At 35.9% G+C, this 22,727-nt stretch overlaps 1 protein-coding gene across 1 annotated transcript in view; it reads left to right on the top strand.

The window, feature by feature from the left end:
* Window positions 1-22,089, top strand: part of LOC142335898 (ubiquitin carboxyl-terminal hydrolase 7-like) — a 65,952-nt gene extending 43,863 nt beyond the window's left edge. Inside the window, exons 19-24 of the mRNA XM_075384258.1 lie at window positions 840-971; window positions 6,687-6,764; window positions 7,011-7,137; window positions 17,560-17,723; window positions 20,327-20,576; window positions 21,059-22,089. Coding sequence (XP_075240373.1) covers window positions 840-971; window positions 6,687-6,764; window positions 7,011-7,137; window positions 17,560-17,723; window positions 20,327-20,576; window positions 21,059-21,219 — 912 coding nt within the window. The 3' untranslated portion in view covers window positions 21,220-22,089. The remainder of the gene's footprint in view (window positions 1-839; window positions 972-6,686; window positions 6,765-7,010; window positions 7,138-17,559; window positions 17,724-20,326; window positions 20,577-21,058) is intronic.
* Window positions 22,090-22,727: the final 638 nt, after the last annotated feature.

Below are 22,727 nucleotides of genomic sequence, written 5' to 3' on the forward strand. Positions count from 1 at the left end.
GTTTGTAAAGATTCAGTGAATTAAGTTATGGAAGCAGAGTATTCTACTTGCTTTTATTAGTATTAAGCTTATTGTCCTCCAATTTAGACGCTCAATTCACCATAATTATCGAATCAAATAAATTTGCAGACCAATTTGACACTTTTGACCAATTTGACACTTTTGACACTTAGAAAAAATTCGACTGTCGTCAATTTTTTTCTCTTATTGTCGATCAGTGCTGTCATCTGCGGCTATTTTCCAGAAATTGGTCACCTATTTTAAAAGGTTGCTAACTATCCGTGAGGTACCATTGTGATCAAATGCGACTAAGCTGACTCCGAAAATGACTTCTGTGGGCTTCAACTAAATCAGGCGCAAAAACGAGGTTGCTGAAGGTCGAAATTCATTCCTAAATCCGGAGAGGGCGCTATATCTTGCGGAACATTCGAAATAACGTAATTCATGTTCGCATTTGAAACAGCCACTTTTTTACTATGCATATGTTGGAACATAAACCTTATTGACCGAGGAGGTCTAGGATTTGAATTTCTAATTTATCTAGAGAATCAGAAGGGTAAAAAGTGGTCAAATCCATTTACTGAAAATAAGAATTTGACGAAGCTAAGAACCCAGTTTTGATGACTTGCTAAAACATATATTTGCTGAGAGCAGCATATTTCACAAATAGGTTCAGCTGTTTTCCCGTTACAGTGCCTGAACAATGTTTAGGCTTGATTCTCTGAACTATTTTGTTCTGGTCTGAATGGCTATTGTCTTAAACTCGTTTTCTTTGTGAATGATATTTTGTGGATTGTTAAGTTTTTTGTGCCAATAAATTTTAAGGGTGACTTTTCCAGGACATCATAATGCAGCCTGGTATAAATTCTCCGGCTGGGTTGGGTCCAAATGCCATACAATACAGAAGCAGACCCACGAATATGAATACCGCAGCCCAATACCAGCCCATCAAACGACTATCCTTCGAAGTGGTAAGAATTAATAACACCTGTGTATAAAATATGAAAGAAAAAAAGTGAAAAGAATAACTAGTGGAGACTACTGTAGTTTTTGAATAATAAAAATAGCATTTGTCGGATTAGAAAGGAGGAGAGAAACGCAGACTAATACCGTGTGCGATGGCAACTGTTTTAATCTGTTAGGGGTGTCTAAGCAGGAGCAACTACTGAAAATTGACCAGTACTGGATTTGAACCAGCATCTCTTAACTTCCAAGCCTTGTGTGCTACTGGTCTTAAGCTCTCTAACTTGGGCATCTCTTATAATTGGCTAACTGCCGAAAATTCGGGTTGTACAATTATGGAAAAAAACGCATTTACTATTTAATGATGCTGCCAAGTTTTGAAATAAGACATATACGGTAATTAAACATGCTTCTAATGTAAGCAGACAAAGAATGATGCATGTTTTTACTATTTTTGTAGTTAAATATGATAATAACTTTGACAATTTTTTGACAACCGGAAACAAATCATCAAACTGTCTTTTAGTGCTGCCATTTTTTTAAAACTAAAATAAGGAATCACTAAGGAGCAGAAAGAATCCTCGTTTCCCCCCACACTTCCTCAGCCCCCACTTATACATGTGGTAGCATAATGTTTGCATCTCATACACTACACGCACATATACACTTGAACAGAAACGATTTTTACAATATAATGATGCAGCGCAGTTTTTAAATTAATGCTTATGTAAGAAATTACGGTTTGCATATAATGTAAGCGTCAGTTTAGTAATGCGTGTTTTTATCAATTTGATATTTATATTGTCAGAAGATTTTTTGAAAGTTCATTCAAACAGTTGACTTTTAATTGCTCTTTTTTTGAATACACAAAATCGTTTCGTGCACATTAAATTGAACAAATTCTCACAGTTTCCTTTACATAAAACATTTCTTGTGAAGATAAAAACAATGAATATACATGACAGCTGTCAACTTCCCAACCTGCTAACTCTTGATGAATGGAAACAGCTAAATAAAGATACTTCCTACAAACTTTATGTTGATTTGTCTAATAAGTTACATCGTAAAGAATTAGTTATTGAACAAGTGTTAACGGGACTCAAAACGAAAATTGATGCCCATCCCTGCCTTGGAGAAGAACAAGACAACAAGTCTGAAGAACAGTCAGCATCACCCCCCAATGGTTTCGGTTTGTTCCAAGAACAGGTCAGAGATTTCAAAAAAAATGGATTCACGATTTTGCAAGAGAATTGTGTTTTGGGTAGTAGCATAATAGCAAAGCTGTATGACGATGCAATTATTCAACTGGACGTTGCAATTCATGCCTATCGGGGTTCCTCGACGCTTGAAAAACTAAAAGTTGTTGACAAGTATGAATCAAAAAACTAAAAACCCTAATTTTGCAGGATGGGACTAATAGCGTTTCAAAATCTTCCAAAAATGTTAAAGATTTGTTTGCTGACTATCAAAAACAGGTTGATAAGTGCATGGAAAAGTTTACTCCCGATTCAATGGTGCTGTGTGGAATTCCTCCCTTTAGGGAGATACCTGTAGACAGTGATAAAAATGAAAAATTTGCAGTTTTCCATGATTTGCTAAATAGTACTTATGGAAATGTTGATAATGCAATTGTAGTGCTTACGCTAAATGATATTATGCGAAGTTTTCCAACCTACAATCCACGCTTCACATATTTCAACCAACTGTACCATGACAATGTGCATTTAAATTATAAGTTGGGAGTATCATTCCTGAAAAACATACTGCTAGGATATCTTTTAAAAACCTCCAATTGGGTTATTGACTTCAGTAAGGTAACATCTAACGCTTCTTATAAAATACAGAACAAGTTCTCTAATTATCGGCAACGCTACTTTTCACAGCCTCCAAACAGCAACCAATGATTTAATCGTTATCATCCATACTAATTGTTGTCAAACCTTGACATTTAGATGAAATAAATGGAAATTTTTTGATTGTTTGATTCATTGGGCACGAACGGTTTGTCATCAATAACTGAGTGTAATGTTGAAAACTGTAATTCTGACAAAATTATATTATTTTTTGATGAGGCAAAAATTCGTTTTAATTTTTTCCACGCCACTGAGCCTCACTTACAATTCTAAATTGAAAAAACTTTAATTGTGTTTGATAAAAGTTGACCTGCTGAAAGTTTTCGGCTTCGTATGTTTTTCCTCATATGGGCTCTTTCCTTTTATATGTTCATTAACTTATGTTAATTCACGGGTATATTGAAAGAAACCCGGGACCTTTGGAAACTTTAAGCAGTATACACACAAAATGTAAAAAATGGCCCATGCAACTGAAAATTGTTCATGCTAACTGTCAAAGTATCCAAAAAAACATCTACTGTTGAAAAATTTACTCAATGACATTGGTCCAAACTGTATTTATGGTTTAACAGAAACCTGGTTGACCAGTACTGATAGTAATAGTTTTTTAAACCCTCATCCCCAGCAATTTGATATCCACAGATGTTATCGACAGGATAAAAAAGGAGGATTATTATCAGTACCAAATTTTTTCAATTCGATAATCAGGATTGACCTTAACAACATGTCCAAGACCTTTGAAAGTCTATGGGTTGAATGCAATTTATCCTCTCACAAAAGTATCTTGATTAATATTTCTTACAATCCAAATAAGCAATTTTGTTCAGTTTTTGGATGAAAATTGGCTTTATGCATTGATGAGGTTTCCACTGAAAATAAATCAATATCCCTTATAGGATATTACAACATTAATTACTTGAACAACAATGAAAAACAGAAACTGGATACATATATTCGACCTTACGACTTGCATTTGATGAATTCAAGAACTGCAACCAGGCACCAGAACGGTAGCTGCAGTTTATTAGATTATATCATAACTGATAATGGGCTGAGAGGGAAATACTATTTCGTAATCGACTCTTCTATCAAAAGCGATCATCTAGCACAAATTCTTTTCACTGATTTCACGCTGACCCAAAAACAAAAACCACTCAGGAAATGGATATTTGATAAGCGTAATTACAATGCCCTCAAATTCAGAAATTCTCTAATTTACATTAACTGGAGCCTCATCTATGAATCTAATGATGTCGAAGAAATGTTTTCACGTTTTGAATGTCTGATCGCAAATGTAATCAGATTACATGCACCTATCAGAAAAATTTTTATACGAAACAACAAACCTAATTTTTCACTTGCAGGTAAGTTTGTCTCAAACACAACAAAATGCCTCAAAAAAAGAGGAAGGCATTTTTTTATCAGAAAATATTGATAATTTCCTAAAACAAAAAGATCGGACGAGTAAAGAGTATCTGAAAGATTATGAACGCTTTCAAACAATTGATTGAGTCTGCTAACAGCTCCAGGAAAAATGGAATCTGATCAACGAAGTCAGAAATAAGTCTAGAACTGAAACTAAAATTCTCTCTTAAAAAATTGCTTCGAGGACGTAATAACTGACAGCAAAAAATAGCGAATTTGCTGAACTACTAATGTAGTAAACTTGGTGATTATCTTTCGAATAAACCAACCATTAAACAAAACTTTCAGCAGGTCAACCCTAATATGTTCTCGTTTCGTTTCTTTACCACATTTGAGTGTCGTAAATCTCTCAACAACCTCAATAAAAACAAACCATTGGGTCCTTCGACTATTCCGGCTTGGGCATTAAAAGATGGTGCTCCTATTTTAGTAGAGCTGGTATATTTTCTCTTAAACGGATTTCTTAAACAAAACAAATTTCCTTTTCTACTGAAGTTGGCAAATATTACACCTATCCACAAAAAGGAGACACTGAAAATCCGCTGAATTATAGGCCTATTTCTATAACGCTTGCTTTGTCAAAACTTCTTGAGATATTAATCAAAGATCAGATAGAGAAACACCTATCAAATTACAACCTCATATCGAAAACAGTTTGGATTCAGAAAAATTTTTTAATAATGTTTCTGACAAAAACTGTAAGCCAAACTTGATGAAAAAAACGTAGTCACTGCAGCGCTTTTAGATTTGTCAAAAGCTTTTGATTCAATTGATCACTCGCTTTTACTAGAAAAAATTTAAACACCTTGGTTTGTGCTCTTCGGTTATCCTTTTCATTAAGAGTTACCTCAGTAACCAACATAAACGAGTAGCGATACCAGAAGCTGAATGTGACTGGCTGGAGGTCAGGCAAGGAGTTCCACAAGGCGCAGTTTTAGCACCACTCCTTTTCAATCTATATGTAAATGATATACCCAATTTCATCAACTGCAAATTAATCCAATACGCTGACGATGCAGTTGTTTAAACTTTCGGCAAATAAAATACTGTTTGCAAGCTACTTTAGAGAAATCAATTTGTTCTCTTGTTGACTATTTTTCATACCATTCTTTAAAACTGAATTCAGAAAAAACTGAGTTCATTGTCTTGGCACTTCATCCGCAACAGAGTCTATTAAAGTTGATAACCATATAATAAAAGAAGTTGAGAATGTGAAATATCTCGGAGTAATTTTCGACAAAAAGTTGTTATACCAACAACAAGTTAAATATTCAGCAAGATGGTGCAAGGAATAAAAAGACATTGTCCTGAGAAACGTAGTACCATACCATTTGCGCAAAATCCTACTGAATTTTCTTGTAATGTGTCATCTGCAGTATTCAGCTATTTGTTTTCGTCAATTTCAAAAAATCTGACAACCCTAGAAAAGCAACTCAATTGGGCAGTAAAAGCCTGTGATTTTCATCGATTTAACAATTCTTCACTTAGTATCAAACTGGATAATTATACACTCCCAATTAAACAATTGCTTGAATACAGTACAGCACTGTATGTCAATCAACTCTTGACATTTAAGAAGCCTGCCTTCCGGAGAGTAGCAGGACTTAGCTTGCCAACTTAAGTTTTACAGACATTCAAGAACGAAAACTATTTTTTCATGAAGGGAGGTCAAAAACATCATGGCTGGACAAAAAAAATCATCCGAAAAGGCTTATCATTTAATTACTGTCTTGAAAAAAACTTAAAAGGGAATGAGTCAAAAGGGAATGAGAGGCGGTTTAAAAAAGTCTTCAAAAACTACTTTTTCCAACAATTTCAGAAGGACCCAATGGGAAACATTGTCGGCAATGTTTCTTGGAAAGCTTTTAAATTTAACTAACGCTTCATTTTTGAGTATGTATTCTCACATGGGAGCTTAGAATTTGTTTCCTCTACCTAGAGAAGAAAATCTTTTGTCTGTTTCTTATAATTTATGTTATATCTTTACGCTGCCATTTGTGTTGTTTTTAGGCTCCTTGACCTATTTATACTCATTTGGAAATTCAGTGGTGTTTTTATCAAACTATTTTATATATAATCGGGAGCGAAAATCCCTTCAATTTACGTCTGATGACAAAATAATACCGTTATCAAAAGAAGTACCGATAAGACAAAATGGACTTTCTGGGGTGAGGGGGTGGGATGCAGACATATTGGCTATAGAAGGCTAGGGGAACAGAGAAGAACCAACTCACCCCCCCCCCCCCCCGTCTACCCGCCTCCACCTGACGATGTGGACCCCCCTTCCTGTGATCCCCACTCCTCTAAACCCACACCCTCCCACGCAATGCACACCCTAATGCTAGCATCCCTCAGCTCCAGCTGGCTACTACCGAAGCCAACCGCTCCTCGGTCGTTCGAGAGCAATTCGCCCGACGTTAGTCTCATACGTTTTTTTTGTTTCAGCTGGAAATGCGAGTGAGTGAATTTGAGAACAGAAAGAAGATCACAATAGTAATTTTCGACTACGAAACGAGAGACGAGGTCAGTACTCTATAAAAATGAATCAAAATCCGAAGAAATGAATTTTCTGGTTGCATATGTAGTGACTATATTGGACCATAATCCAGGCTAATAATGATAGATTGCATTAAAAATTTGTCTCGATGACTCTTTTCAGCTACCTACGGAAATTGATTTTAAAATCATGAAATCACTTAAAAATTATTTGAGGATGTAAATGGCTGTTCAATTTACTTTACTATAAATTGAGGCAAATATTTGTTGCAGCACGAGATGACTCTTTATCCCCTGAAAGGTGGAAAAGTGATTGACATTTTATACGAGGCAGCCAAGAAACTCAATCTGGATCTACATAAGCCACCCTCTGGTGCTACAGCCGCACATTCACCCACTGGTATGATTATTTGCTATCATTTATTTAAGACGTTAAAATTCAAAGACGTTAAAATTAACGACCAGTATGAAATTCATAGCTTAATAGCTGCGTATATATGATACCGATAGATTCATACCGATAGATGAGTGGAGTGTCTACCACCTTCTTCTTAATTGTCTACCACTTTTTTCAATGGTTTTATTCCTTTTTTTCTATCTCAACTAATGTCTTTGTTATGTTTAAATGGCGAGTGCTGATTAATAGCCGCCGTCAGCCTCTCAGCGGTTATTATTTAGGCGCTCTCCTTTTTACAATTCAAGGAATTTGAATTGTATTGGGGCGCTGTGTTTTTTAAGATCTGTTCACGCATTTTCATGATTTTTGAAGTCAAATTGGAGTAGTGATTTTGGTCACGCCGAAACAGGAAGTGGAGCTAGTGTTTTTTTTGTCACGCGGCAATTTGGATCTACATAAGCCACCCTCTGGTGCTACAGCCGCACATTCACCCACTGGTATGATTATTTGCTATCATTTATTTAAGACGTTAAAATTCAAAGACGTTAAAATTAACGACCAGTATGAAATTCATAGCTTAATAGCTGCGTATATATGATACCGATAGATTCATACCGATAGATGAGTGGAGTGTCTACCACCTTCTTCTTAATTGTCTACCACTTTTTTTCAATGGTTTTATTCCTTTTTTTCTATCTCAACTAATGTCTTTGTTATGTTTAAATGGCGAGTGCTGATTAATAGCCGCCGTCAGCCTCTCAGCGGTTATTATTTAGGCGCTCTCCTTTTTACAATTCAAGGAATTTGAATTGTATTGGGGCGCTGTGTTTTTTAAGATCTGTTCACGCATTTTCATGATTTTTGAAGTCAAATTGGAGTAGTGATTTTGGTCACGCCGAAACAGGAAGTGGAGCTAGTGTTTTTTTTGTCACGCGGCAATTTGGATCTACATAAGCCACCCTCTGGTGCTACAGCCGCACATTCACCCACTGGTATGATTATTTGCTATCATTTATTTAAGACGTTAAAATTCAAAGACGTTAAAATTAACGACCAGTATGAAATTCATAGCTTAATAGCTGCGTATATATGATACCGATAGATTCATACCGATAGATGAGTGGAGTGTCTACCACCTTCTTCTTAATTGTCTACCACTTTTTTTCAATGGTTTTATTCCTTTTTTTCTATATCAACTAATGTCTTTGTTATGTTTAAATGGCGAGTGCTGATTAATAGCCGCCGTCAGCCTCTCAGCGGTTATTATTTAGGCGCTCTCCTTTTTACAATTCAAGGAATTTGAATTGTATTTGGGCGCTGTGTTTTTTAAGATCTGTTCACGCATTTTCATGATTTTTGAAGTCAAATTGGAGTAGTGATTTTGGTCACGCCGAAACAGGAAGTGGAGCTAGTGTTTTTTTTTGTCACGCGGCAATTTGGATCTACATAAGCCACCCTCTGGTGCTACAGCCGCACATTCACCCACTGGTATGATTATTTGCTATCATTTATTTAAGACGTTAAAATTCAAAGACGTTAAAATTAACGACCAGTATGAAATTCATAGCTTAATAGCTGCGTATATATGATACCGATAGATTCATACCGATAGATGAGTGGAGTGTCTACCACCTTCTTCTTAATTGTCTACCACTTTTTTTCAATGGTTTTATTCCTTTTTTTCTATCTCAACTAATGTCTTTGTTATGTTTAAATGGCGAGTGCTGATTAATAGCCGCCGTCAGCCTCTCAGCGGTTATTATTTAGGCGCTCTCCTTTTTACAATTCAAGGAATTTGAATTGTATTGGGGCGCTGTGTTTTTTAAGATCTGTTCACGCATTTTCATGATTTTTGAAGTCAAATTGGAGTAGTGATTTTGGTCACGCCGAAACAGGAAGTGGAGCTAGTGTTTTTTTTGTCACGCGGCAATTTCACTTTGATTTCTACTGCCTTTTCAATTTTTCGATCGGATTTTTTTTCTAAATGGTTTCGAATTCATTCATAGTTCATTCCAGGCCTAGTTTTTTGTTTTAACCAAATTTACATTTTTTCGCTAGTGGGTTTTACATGCGGCATTTTGGACATTGATTTTCTTTTTTTATTTTTTTGATCTGATTTTTTTAGAAATGGTTTTCTCAATTCACTCATAGTCCGTTCTAGGTATAGTTTTTTGTTTAGTCATTGGAAATTCTTTGAATTGAACGTCAGGAATTATCCTGCTATGTTTTTAAATTCGCTTTCCATCACGTTTTTCGTTTTACATAAGTAACGATTCTCACGCTTGACTTCTGACTTACCTCACTCACTGTTTCAACAGAATGGATTTTAAATTCTTTCACGCATTCAATTACGCAAAGTGGTGAATACGGTCAAAGTAAAAAGAGCAAAATGAAAAGAAACCGGATAAAACTATAAATCTCGCTCATTGTCATAGTGCATTAGGTTATGAAAGTTCACTAGTGCGATTGCTAGCTGACATTAATTTTAAGCTTAATACCTTTCAGTTTAGAAGCTGAATTAAGTATAATTTTAGAATCCAACTCAAACTGCGCACCAAATTAGAACACTTTTAAGACACTGAAAAAAAAAACAGAAAAAATTGCTCAATATATCGCCTTTTTTTCTTGTTTCAATCCCGATGTGCAGCAAGCGCGTCAACGGGGGCTCTTTTCCGGCAACTTGCCGGCTATGTTACGATTTTGCTGCCAATTTGACTGGTTGGGCAACTTTTTCAACACTTTCCCTAAACTTGGTGGTTTTTTTTCAGCCTTTTCGTGACGTTCAGGATATCTGCAGACATATTTCATTATTTAATATAGAGACAAGGAGGGTTTGAACGTTTCTTGGCAAAAAATGGGGTACATCTGATTTTGATAGTTTTTCAATAAGATTTGAGTTTTTTATTCTGGTCACTGTCTGATTCAGATATTTTTCTGGTCCTTGACAACAATTCGTTTTCGTTTTTTATTATTGAAATAAGTTTTTGTTTCGACTAAAAAAATTTTTTTTTGAATTTTTTAAATTATTTCAGTTTACTTTGAGTTCTTGTCCTGTTCGTTTAAGTTTTTTTTGCTCCCTGTCGTTTAGTGTCATTTGTGACAGGTCTCAGTGTTTGAAGAAGAGGTTGTTAAACCTAGTTTTTCTTGATTGCTCTCAAAGAAGTTTGTAGCAATTATAATTGTCCTGTCGGTCTTTTTTTATGCAATGTTTCGCTTGACCGATTTTTCGTCTAACCCATTTGACTTTTCGTGCTCAAAAATAGGTAGCGCCCAGTGGACATTAAGTGCTCTCAGAGCCTTTTAGCTCAAACGGTTTTGAAGACTTACACTTATGGTGTGAAGGGCGGTTCTTAGAGGTTGAATACCCCTCCACTGAGCCCCCCCACTATTTCCCCCACCCCCACCCCCGCGCTGTTAACCCCACCCCTACCCCCCTACCCACTGTTGCCCCCCCCCCATCATCAGCCCCCGGTGCAACTTTTTAATATCACAAATTTTTTTTTAAATAACACTTGCGTTTTTTAAAGTTTTAAAAGTTTTTGTCGTTTTTTTAGGTTTTTTCAGCCTCAAGAACCAAAGAATCTCCTCTAGGGTTTGACAATAGGTTAATGTTTAGTTTCTAGATTTGATCAAATGTCTTTCAATATTTTAACATCACGTATTTTAGCACTTTTCTGACAAAATTTGCACTTTTCATTTTTGAAATTTATAGTCATTATTCAGGTTTTTTTGAGTCTCCGGGGTCAGAAAACCTCCATTAGGGTTTGATATTTTACCGAAAAATTTTTGTTGGCCGTGTGTTAATTTTCAAATTTTTAATACCACAAATTTTAGCATTTTTTTGATAAAACCTCTGCAGTAACATATTATCGAACCCCAGAGGTTTTATCAAAAAAATGCTAAAATTTGTGGTATTAAAAATTTGAAAATTAATACACGGCCAACGAAAATTTTTCGGTAAATTATAATTAAACCCTAATGGAGGTTTTTTAACCCCTGAGACTCAAAAAACCTGAATATTGACTATAAATTTCAAAAATGAAAAGTGCAAATTTTGTCAGAAAAGTGCTAAAATACGTGACGTTGAAATATTGAAAGACATTTCATCAAAACTAGAATCAATACTTTAACCTGTTGTCAAACCCTAGAGGAGATTCTTTGGCTCTTGAGGCTGAAAAAACCTAAAAAACGACAAAAACTTTTAAAACTTTTATAATATGTTACTGCATAGTTTCTAGATGTAATGGAATGTTTTTCAAGATTTTGGTATCTGGATTTTAAGCAATTTTAAGCCCTGCGACCTCCTCCAAAGTTTGATAATAAGCTGCTGCTTAGTTTTTGGAGTTAATGGAATGGTGATCAATATTTATATGTCTCCAGTTTTAGTAATTTTTGGATAAATTTTTTTTTCAATTTTTCGAAAAATCACTATCATGTTCTAAGTTTATGGATCTTCATGTGCCAATGAAACTATTCAGGCTTGAAAAAGGGATACTGGATAGTCTCATGAGACAATGAAATGGTTTTGATGATAATAATATCTTGAATTTTAGCGATGTTTTAATAAAATTTGCACTGTTTTTTGTCCTTTTCAGTCTTGCAGATGAGTTACTTGACAGAACTCCAGAGACAAAAATTGGTTTTGAACTTTTTTACTGCAAAATCTGGAAATTTTGCCTTTTTGAGTGCTATGATTTATTTACAAGGCTAGAAAATAAGAATTTGCGGAGTCGAATCTCATCATGGAAAATATTCTTAGCTCTCTCTCTCTCCTCTCTCTCTGTCGGTTATGGTTTCTTTCCTCCAGTTTCTCGTTCAGGTTTCATCTCTCTCTTTCTCTCTATTGATTCCGCACTTCAGCTGCTGTTATGTGGCGTTTGTCATCATCTATTATCCTCATTAACGCTGAGTTATAGTAGAAATGTTTTTATCATGATTTAATAAACACTTTTAAAAAATCATTGTTAATTGCTCTCAAAAGCAGTTGGTAGCAAGTATATTAATCCTATTTTTCTTTTATGAAATTTTTCGCTCGACCGATTTTTCGTCTGACCCATTTGACTTTTGTCTTCAGAAACGGGATAAAGAGGTAGCGCCCAGCGGGCATTAAGTGCTCTTAGAGCCTTTTAGCTCTGTTTTAGCTCAAACGGTTTGGAAGACTTATACTTATGGTGTGAAGGGCGGTTCGTAGAGGTGGATGACTTGAAGACCCCTTCACTGTTCGGCTCCCCGCACTATTGGCCCCACCCCCTCCCACCGTGCTGTTAACCCCCCCCCCCCCCCCCCCCCATCATCAGCCCCCGGTGCAATTATTTAATATCACAAATATTATCATTTTTTTATATAAAACTTGCGTTTTTTCAAGTTTGTTATAGCTGCGAAGCTGTAAGCTGAGCGAAGCTATATTGCGGTGCCCTTTGTTTTTTTTGTTTCGTCGTCTGACGCTTTTTTTCGTTTTACATTTGTTCACACAGCAAAGCTGAAAAAGTCAAATTTTCTGAATGACTTCTTCCTCTCACTAACGGCATTTGCGCGCGTGACGTCATTTCTCACTCGCTTTAGCGAAAGTTTTTAGGTTATTTGCGTGATTAGAATTTGATCCTACGTGACTTACCTCACTCACTAAAATGATTTTGCACTTTAAAACAGTTTAATTTGAATTTGTTTAAGGTTAAAGGAACTCCTATGTGCAGTAAAGGTCCCTAATAAGAGGCTTCTGTGGAATGAATTTTAACAAGCTTTACTAATTTCTCGCTGAATGTTTTTTACCTAGTTTTTTTGAGCGGCGTCAGTTTTTTTTCAATTTAGATCTGTATCTGTTTCTATCTCTATTATATGGCACGCAGGTCTATACTTTCGCAGCTATTCCGGCAATCTGCGGGCTATGTTTGAAAGTTTTTGTTGACTCGATGTTCTATAAAGTTTAACAGCAGTCATACAAGTGGTGTAATTATAAATGTATATTGCTTGAAAGCCAGCGTTTGAAAATTTGCAAATAAGGATAATTTGAATTCAGATTATCCTATTAAGAATTTAGTGTTCTTCTTGGTGATTTTTTAAAAGTATGGAGCTCAACAGTCTTTTTTGCGGCTGTTGTCCTGCAGTCTGTCCACTAAATTTGAAAAGATTTTGAGTGTACTTTTTTCGAAATTAACGTTAGAAAGGAACCCTTAATATTTTTTGAAGATTTGTTAAATTATCAAATTGGTAATTGCCATTTTGTTTCACACATTTCCTAATACGAATCTCAGTCGATTCCAATTGACATGCGAATCTTTGTTCTTTACTAAGATTCCAATTGAATAACTATCTCGTCAAAACTATCGAAACCTTGCCATTTTAAGATCAGCTAACTTTAACACAAGACTAACAGTTGATTAAGAATCAAATCGAAGTTAAAAATAAGGGCTTTCAGTGCTCTTACACATTCAGCCCACGAGTGTTCAAGTATGCGATTAATAGAAACTGTTTTCGAGACTTATACTTATGGTGTGAACGTCAGTTCTTAAAAATTGAACCGACACCCCACCCACGCACCGCCCCCACTTAATTCCCCCAATCCACTTTTGCTCCCCCGCTGCGCTCACCTTACGCCCCTTCAATTAAGCTGAATCTAGCCTCATTAAACCGTGGCTGTCTACTGACGAGGCCAACCGCTTGCTGGTCGTTTGAGAGCAATTCGCCCGACGTTAGTCGGTTATGTTTTTAGTTTCATATCGATCTTAACTTTCTTTTTCTGAGGATACTGGAAAAAGGATACTTTTTCTGTGTCACTGGGCTAGGCAAAATAGATCCAAGCTATTTGATAGTTTCATTTTGTAGCTACTGGTTTCAATAACTTTGGGTCCATCTGTTTTTAATTAGAAGTTATGACTTTGGGTCCGTGTATTTTAGTCTGTGTGGTTTATAATCTCTTAGTCTAAGTATTGACAGATCTCCAGATGCCGTTGGCGTTTCTGAAAGAGAAGATTTAATCGCGTTACGAATCCAGTGTGTGGCTAATCGTTTTGGCTTTGGAGCTACCCGTTTTTAAAAAAAAAGAGTTTTTATTGTCTTTATTTGTTGTTACTTTAATGTTATTCCTTGGCTGTATTTGCAAACGTTTTTATACTTTCTAGTAAGCGATTTAGTGTTATGGTTTAGATATTTGAAGTTTTTTATTAATTGCTCTCGTAGCAATTATTGTAAACGTGTTGGTCTTTTCCATGCAAATTGTTCGTTAGACCGTTTTTGCGCTTTTATTCCAGAACATTCTTTGACTTCTCAATTGTCTTCTTCACGCATTGTTCTACATTTTTGAGTTATGCCTATTGCTCTAACTCCGAGGTAGAGGTCCATGGTTTGAATCTCGGCGTGGTCAACTATTTTTTTACCCATAAAGAAAAATTTATCGAGGCTACAGCCCCTGAATTAACTTGCTTCGCCTGTCGTTCGAGAGCAATTCTTCCGACATTATTCGGTTTGTTTTCATTGACTCTAATGCCTCCCATTTTCACAGATTGCAGTGAAATTCAAATTTTTTTATCTGTTGTTCTCTTACTTTCTCTGAATTGTCTTCTACAAAGGCGTGGGATACATTTAAAGTCCCGGAGTTGGAACGTTTATTTCATCTTGTTAATTGCTTTAATGACTTCGACAACACGTTTTATTAAGATATTTCTTCTGTTGGCTATGAACTACAACTCTTCTATCGAGGCTGACAGTCGGTCTTTAGGTTGTTTATTTCTTTGGATTGTTATTCAGGTTTTGTTTTGCTATAGTTCTTAATTTCGTCGTCAAGATTTTTGCGACAAGACTGTTGCGACCATTTGACCATGCGACAAGTGACTGTAAATTTACCCTAAGCGAGTGAATATTTTTCATGCTTTTGTAGCGTTTTCAAACCATTGTTTTAGAAGCTTTTTTATTAAGGTAGATATGTAATGTTGAGCTTTCGGAATTTTAGAAAGTTTCTAGCTGCTTGATTTTATGTTTTTAAGTGTATTAAAAAATGGATGAACTTAAGCCAAATTGTTGCCTGTTTATATCTCTCTTTGATAAGCATTGTTTTTTAAAATGTCATGCAACTATAGCTGTTTTGTTTCTATGTCGAAAATTATCTCTCTCCTTTACAACCCTCTTAACCTTGAGAACTAGCTAGTTCAATTTCTTTTATTGGTATGGGTTCATATCGTTCAGAAAGTATGGTGTAAACTAAATATCTAGCTCAAAATATTTTGAACATGGAGGGGGGTTTTGCATCTTTGAGACTCTATCTTTACTTTAGGTTAAAAATAGCCGCCATCAGCCTCTCAACGGCTATTATTTAGCGCTCCCCTTTTTTACAATTCAAAGAATTTGAATTGTATTGGGGCGCTGTCATTTAAGATCTGTTAACATATTTTTATGGTTTTTGAAGTCAAATTGGAGGAGTGATTTTGGTACGCCGAAACAGGAAGTGGAGCGAAAAAGCGAGTGGTTTTGCGGCGTAGAATTTTTTCGCTCTAATTTTAAAGTAGAGTGAGGAAACGGTGTTTGAACAAAAATAAGATTTCTCGCTAGAGGTTTTTGTTCACATGCGGCAATTTCACCATAATTTTTACTGTTTTTTTCGATATTTTGGATCAGATTTTTTTTCAAAATGGTTTTTTCCAATTAAGTCATAGTTCGTTCTTGGTCTAGTTTTTTGTTTAATTGAAAATTCTTTGAATAGTACGTCAGGACTTGTCCTCCTATGTTTTTTAATTCGCTTTACCTTTTCATCACGTTTTTCATTTTATTATGTCACAATTTTCACGCTTGACTTTTGACTTACCTCACTCACTGTTTCAATTGATTGGATTTTAAATTCTATCATATCAAACAATCAAAGCGCGGTCATTAAGTGTGCATTAGGTTATCGTAATTCATTAGAGCGATTGCTAGGTGACATTTGTATTATGTTTAATACCTTTCAGTTTAAAGCTGAATTATTTATAGTTTTAGAATCTAACTGAAATTGCATACCAAATTTGAGCGCTTTTTAAAACCTAGAAAAGATGATCAATTTCTATCTTCTTTTTTCTTATTCTGTTTCAATCCCGATGTTTGTTTCAATCCCCAGCTGATTTTTATAAGTTCCGAGGTTTTTGGTTGATAGACTTTTGATATATGGAGCAAAACATGAATTTTAAAAGTTGCTGTTTTGTCATTTAAGATTCCAGAAATTTGACTGCATTGTTTTTTTTACATTAAGATTGTTAGAATATTAGCATGTTTTCAATTGTTCTCAGGTGAGTTAAATTTGGAGAAGTTTTTAATGAATATAGACCTGCTGTTTGTTTCCAGAATCTCCCAGCTTCTTTTCACCGCTCAAATAGGGGAATTGGTATCGCTTGCCTCAAATTTTGCTATTGTGTTTGGATTTGTTGCTCTGTTTTTCTTAAGGTTCATTTTTGGTTCACTTTTCACCTTTTAATTTTTGAGTGATCTATGTTGCTCACTTTCTGTTTTTCAAGCCGCTGGCCGAATTTTGTTATTTTTAAAAAATAAAATTCCTCCAATGTCGGTTTCTTTACATAAATCATTTGAAGCACTTAAATGAAGTTCTAGCCCACAGCTGAAGTTGCGAGGACAATCGTCCTGTGTCGGATCTTTGTTCACTATGTGTAATCACTCTCAAATGAAGTTTGAAGCCAACCCCTCGACTGTCGTTTTTAAATTTAAGAGTTGAGTTTTGGGTAGATGTGGTTTAGGTTTTTTATAAACCACATAGTTTCGATTAGTTCTTTCTGTTTTCATAATTGCAGTATTTTTTTCTTTCATAAGTGGGGAAATTTAAGTTAAATTGCGGGATTGGCTTTATATACCTCTTGACTTTTATACTAAAAAAGTTGGTCATATGAAGACACTCTTGGGCATTTCAATTTCAATGTCACTCAAAGGACATCTATGTTAGGAAGGCTGCTACTAAAAAAGCTTCTCGATGGCACTGATAATGGGTTTTAGTTTTTAGAAAATCAATATAAATGGGTTAATTCATGGGCATGAAGGGTAGCAACTTGTTCTGCGTATTTGCTATCTATCTGGTACAGCAAGTCAAGTCTTGACCTTCTTTCGCAGCAGCTATTTAGCATTGATGTTCATTTAAAACACTCACGTGCACATTTCAAAATGCCGAAAGTCTGCAGTGCCAGAAGTTAAAATGCCAGAAGTTGACTTTCGTCATTTTAAAACGTGTGTGTTTCGTGTTTTAAGCATGGTTACGTGACTCTGCAGAAGTCATTTCGAAATTCTGACATAATATCTCGAACCACTTCGCGGTTCTTGATAAATGCCAGAAGTTCTCAGTGACTTCAAGCAGTCACGTAACGATTACTTAGAAACTTGACTAGTCAATGATTGGCATATATTGTTGGGATGACCCAGATAACTCATAGCGAAATATTTGAAATATTATTTTGTCAGGAGGTGGGCAGTCGTCTCAGCAGCTGATGGTGAAGGAGTTAGTGGGCAAGTTGAGACTGGTAGAGCTGAACAACTTCAAGTGTAATAGTATCGTGGACCCCTTTCAGTCAATAGATCACGCCTTAAATCTAGCAGGCCAACACGGGAGACAGTTGAGAATTGACGTAAGTGTTGTGCGCATTGATGATTATTTGAGAAAACAGATTAATCATTTTATAACATTGAACAGTTTTTAAAGTTGCATATGGAAATTTTATAAGCTGATATATTCTTATAGATGTGTAAGGTGGAACAACAGCATAGATAACGTTGACAAGACCTCAAAACAGCTCTAAAATTCACCATTTTAAAAATTGCGACACAGAACAATGTTACATAATAAGTAGTGCACAGCACAGGTCGGGAGATTCAACGTAGTGGGGGGGGGGGGGGGTACTAACAAAAGACATTTAGGGTTGGTACTAACAGAAGACATTTAAAGATGGTACTAACAGAAGACATTTAGGGTTGGTACTCTAGTAGTCGATGAATAAAAAAACTTGCAAGAATCTTGCAAGGCAATCTTGCAAGTGAATGCATACCGGTACCAAGATTCTTGCAAGTTTTTCGATTCACTTGCAAGAATATTGCAAGTTTATCGATTCATCTTGCAAGATTCTTGCAAGCTTTTCGATTCAAGTGCTGGGGAAAGGGGACCAACGTAGAAAGGGTGCAGATTTTTGCAGCAGTAAACTTGTCTTAGCTTTTGCATGAGCCTTTTTGACTTCTTTGACGACTACAGACGGTGCATTACTGTGCTCCAGAAGGAGCGCACCCTGACCTAGCCGCCAAAGAAAAAACAAAGACCCTAAATAGCTAAGAATAATGCGCGAAGGGGTCACAAACAAGGGCGGGGGGTTATCAAAAAAAGAACTCAAACGAGCAATTCATGACTTCCCAAAAATTAAAATTACATTGACTTCGAAGAATTAGGTATTCCAAATGCTTCATGAACCCAAACCAAGCCTAAATAACACCATTTGCAAGTAACAATACTACAAAAAAACTGCATCAATACTAAAATCCAATTTGACACCTTATTTTTTTCTTTTAGCCTAATAACCTTCTGAGAAAGCCGATTTCATTAACAAATTAAATACTGTAAAGAAAAACTTATATTTGACAGCAGGTGACTAGCCCGTCTGAATTGAAACAGTGGTTCAGGAGAAATCATTATAAACGTCATATGAGCACCAATTTTACTGCTAATAAGATATAATTTTCACACAATGAAGCAAAGCGACATAAACCTGTCCCTCGGAAATGATTCAGGACAAAAAATAACCGCGTTTTTTCTTTTCTGGACTCTGAAGATTTCTTCCGCGTAGTAGGAACAATTTCCCTCCTCGCCGCAAAGGCCAGGGTGTTTTGTGTGTTCTGACAAAAAAGAGCGCAAACAAGAAATTCATGACTTCACAAAAATTGAAATTACATTGACTTCGAAGAATTAGGGATTCCAAAAGCTTCATGAACCTAAACAAAGAGTAAATAACCCGAGTTGCCATTTTGACAATGCCGCAAATGAAAAAAAACAACATCAAAAAAAAAACATTTGAAAAATATTTTTATTTTAAAAATTTTTAAAACGTACAGCATAAAAACCTTCTGAGCAGGCCAATTTAGTAACCATATAAAAATGTATATAGGAAAAACTCAGGATCAAGAAAAGCGATTGTTTTGACAGAAGTATATCGCTTTGTACAATTAGTTTATTGTGGTACTTTGCAAAATATCAATTACGAAAAACCGCCGACTGTTGTTTTCTCTTTGTTAGAAAAAACATTACTTAGCATAAGATCAACGGCGGAATTAACGATTGATTTACCAGAAATGTGAGGCTAACTTTCTGTATGCTGAACTGAAACTATAATTGGAATGAAAGAAGAACAAAAAATGAAACTTCAAAAACTTAGCAGTACTTTTCGAATGATATAACTTCAAGGACATTAACGTCAATAGCTATCAACTTAAGGGATCAAATAGGTTCACTTAAATCTAACTAGAAAATTAACTGGACCTAATAATGATCATATTAGTCTCTACGACTGCAAAATATCCTTAACTATCGAAAGGATCAGTAACAAAATATTCGAACTGGTTGTTTTTTAAAAATAATTTGTTTGATTAAAAAATGAGAGAAAGAGTGAAAGAGTATGTTGTCGTCGTTATCTAGAACAGGTTAATTAAGCTTAAAACGACAGATTTGGTTGGCTCATGATGTCTCTGGTTGTTTGCCGAAAAGTGGTTTTTGAATTCAAAATCTTGCAAGAAACTTGCAAGATTCTTCCAAGATTTCACATTCAAAACGCGTTTACGAAAAAAGTCAATTAGATTCAGTTCTGCTGATCGAAAATTCTGATATCAGTCATTTTATTTGGTTTTCAGTTAGTTTTAGCTACCAAAAATACGCAAATAATTTTTCCAGAATTCAAAAACTTGCAAGTTTCTTGCGAAATTTTTAATCCGGTCTAATTTTTTTTTATTTCGGTTTTGTAATTTGTTCAATAAACAGTAATTTGCTTCAGTGATGTTTCCTAAAACATTTGCACCCTGATTTATTTTTTTTGCCTTGATTGATATCTTGCAAGATTCTTGCAAGAATCTTGCAAGTTTTGAATCAGCTTGCAAGATTCTTGCAAGTTTTAAATTCACTCATCACTAGGGTACTAACGGGAGACATTTATATTAGCGATTATTCAGTTTTTATTGATTAATATTGTCTTGTCAGTTCCGATTCCCCGAGAACCAGCGAAGTACGGGTCCCACTGACATGCTGGTGGGAGTGGCCAGTTACAGCAAAGAGATCTTCAACTGTTTCGGAACTCCCTTCTACATCCTATGTACCTCGGACGAGTCCTTCGGAGTGATCAGAGATCGCATATGCAGATTCCTGGACCTGAGTGACAAGGATTCCGAGAAGATCAAGTTCACGCTCGTGAACCAAAACCAAAGTCAGGCTGTCTCAAACTTCAATCTTGGTAATTTTTTTTTACTTATCTTTGAGATGCGAAATATAGGGTGGTGTAGTTCTGAAAATTTTCCCTGACTCAAATTGAAAACGGAAATGGGCTGGTTCGTATTAGAACCCTGTCCTGTCCTGTCAAATTAAAGCCCCTGTGCCACCTACCATAAATGTTCGATAAGGGGATATTTTATTCGCCTGGGTCGAGGTTATATGAAAGAACATACTTGATTGACTAAGAAAAGAATAATTGTGTCAATTGATTTCCGGAAACGTGTACAACTGTATCCGGATACTATTGCTCGAGATGAAAAATAAATATACTAAAAAGATCTATAAGAGTTTAACTCGATTGAAACAGAAATGCAAGAATCTTGCGAGGCATTTAAAGGATAGCTCTCGATCCTGTAAAATCAATTCCGACAAGATAACCATCGGGTCTTGACTAGCGAGGCCATTAACCGAGGGATAACTTTCATTCATGTCTGGTTATTTCAGATGAGAAAATCAACATTGCCACACAAAAAGAAGGAGCGCAAAAGTTCACTCCACGCTGCATGAATTCTTCCGTTTTCCTTGGATTAGATCACTCAACAAAGAGCAACGTGAAACGTTCAAGATTTCAACACTTCGAAAAATCTATTCAGATTCTGAATTGAAAACAACTTCTAACGTGTGGCTCTGGACAGCCAATGTTTGCTAACAAACAACGGAATAAACCGGAGCAACAAAAGTTTTACCGACCGTAGCTAATTGGATGCTCGACACGTGCGGAATACTATCATGAATGTTTGTTTTCCAATTCCAATTAAACTCTGAAATTCTTATTTTGTTTTTCCCTCGTGTTCGCCTTGCCATGGTAATTGGCAACATTTTGACCTATTTATAATAAATTGCTTCCCTAGCCCAAACGGTTCTAGTTATGGATTACGACAATTTTGATGAGAACCAATTCTTGTCTTATTTGAAGATGGCTAAATCAATCAATCATGCCTCCTGTATTTTTCATTTTTAATCGTCGAAACTGTGTCCCATACCCCCCCCCCCCCACTAGAATGTGAGATTCTATAACCGATATTTTACATCACGATAATTGTATATACTATTTGTAAAAATTCCTGCAGGCTATTATTGGGATACTCAAACAATCATTACTTCGTTCTTCAAACAGACTGATGAAAACAACAGTTTTTTTTTCACGGGAGAGGGGAAGCAGATCTAAATTGTGTAAAAGTGAAAGAATTGGAAATTCATTGAATTGTCACGAAGCATCTTAAAGACTGACATTGACGGCCTAATTTAATGTACGTTGTCGCATAGCACACACTATTTGAGTTGATTACGATAGATTGACCTGTGATTTTCTACCAAACTGAAACTGAACTGATAGTTTGCAGCCGAATATAGTAGTTCAATAATGGAATTAACAGAGCTATCATAATATCGGCATTGCTAACAAAAGTGTTGGTTTTTGTCTTCAAGTTTTACTGTAAATGCTCGAATAATTCAATAGATTTTTAGACCAATTAGTTTTTGAAAGCTCGTAGATAATTTATATCAGCGCGATATTTTCCTGTTTAATGCTGCCGGGGAAAAGCGCACAGGGAGAATATTAGTGCTGCTTATAATTTATAAAAGCCCGCAAACATTCCGCAGTCGGCATCGAATTTTTTTTGTAGCAAGATATAGCAATGTGATAGCTCACCCTACGTATTAATTGCTCTCAAAAAAAGTTGGTAGCAATTATATAATTCCTGTCGTCTTTTAATGCAATTTTTCGCTCCACCGATTTTTCGTCTGAGCCTTTTCGTCCTCAAAAACGGGATAAACATGTGAAGCCCTGAGGGCATTAAAGGCTTTTAGAGCGTTTCGGTTCACTAGACTCTAAGTATGCAATTCACCGAAACTGGTTTGGAGACATGAATTCATGTTGTGAAGGGTGGAGGGCCGTCCTTAGAAATAGACCCCCATACACCCACTTTCCCCCTGCCCCGACTTCAACCCCCCTCCCAAATGCCCAAGCCTGCGCACTGTTCAAAATGTAGTCCAGAGCTTTTCTAATCCCCACTCCTGTGCGCTCCAGTACGCCTCTTCAATTAAGTTAAAGCTAGCATCATGAGGTTAGTCGGTTATGTTTTTTTCCCAAACTTGCAGATCTCGCAAGAGA

Source organism: Convolutriloba macropyga, chromosome 3, assembly GCF_964194025.1.
Source record: "Convolutriloba macropyga chromosome 3, txConMacr16.3, whole genome shotgun sequence".
Classification (NCBI taxonomy): domain Eukaryota; kingdom Metazoa; phylum Xenacoelomorpha; order Acoela; family Convolutidae; genus Convolutriloba; species Convolutriloba macropyga.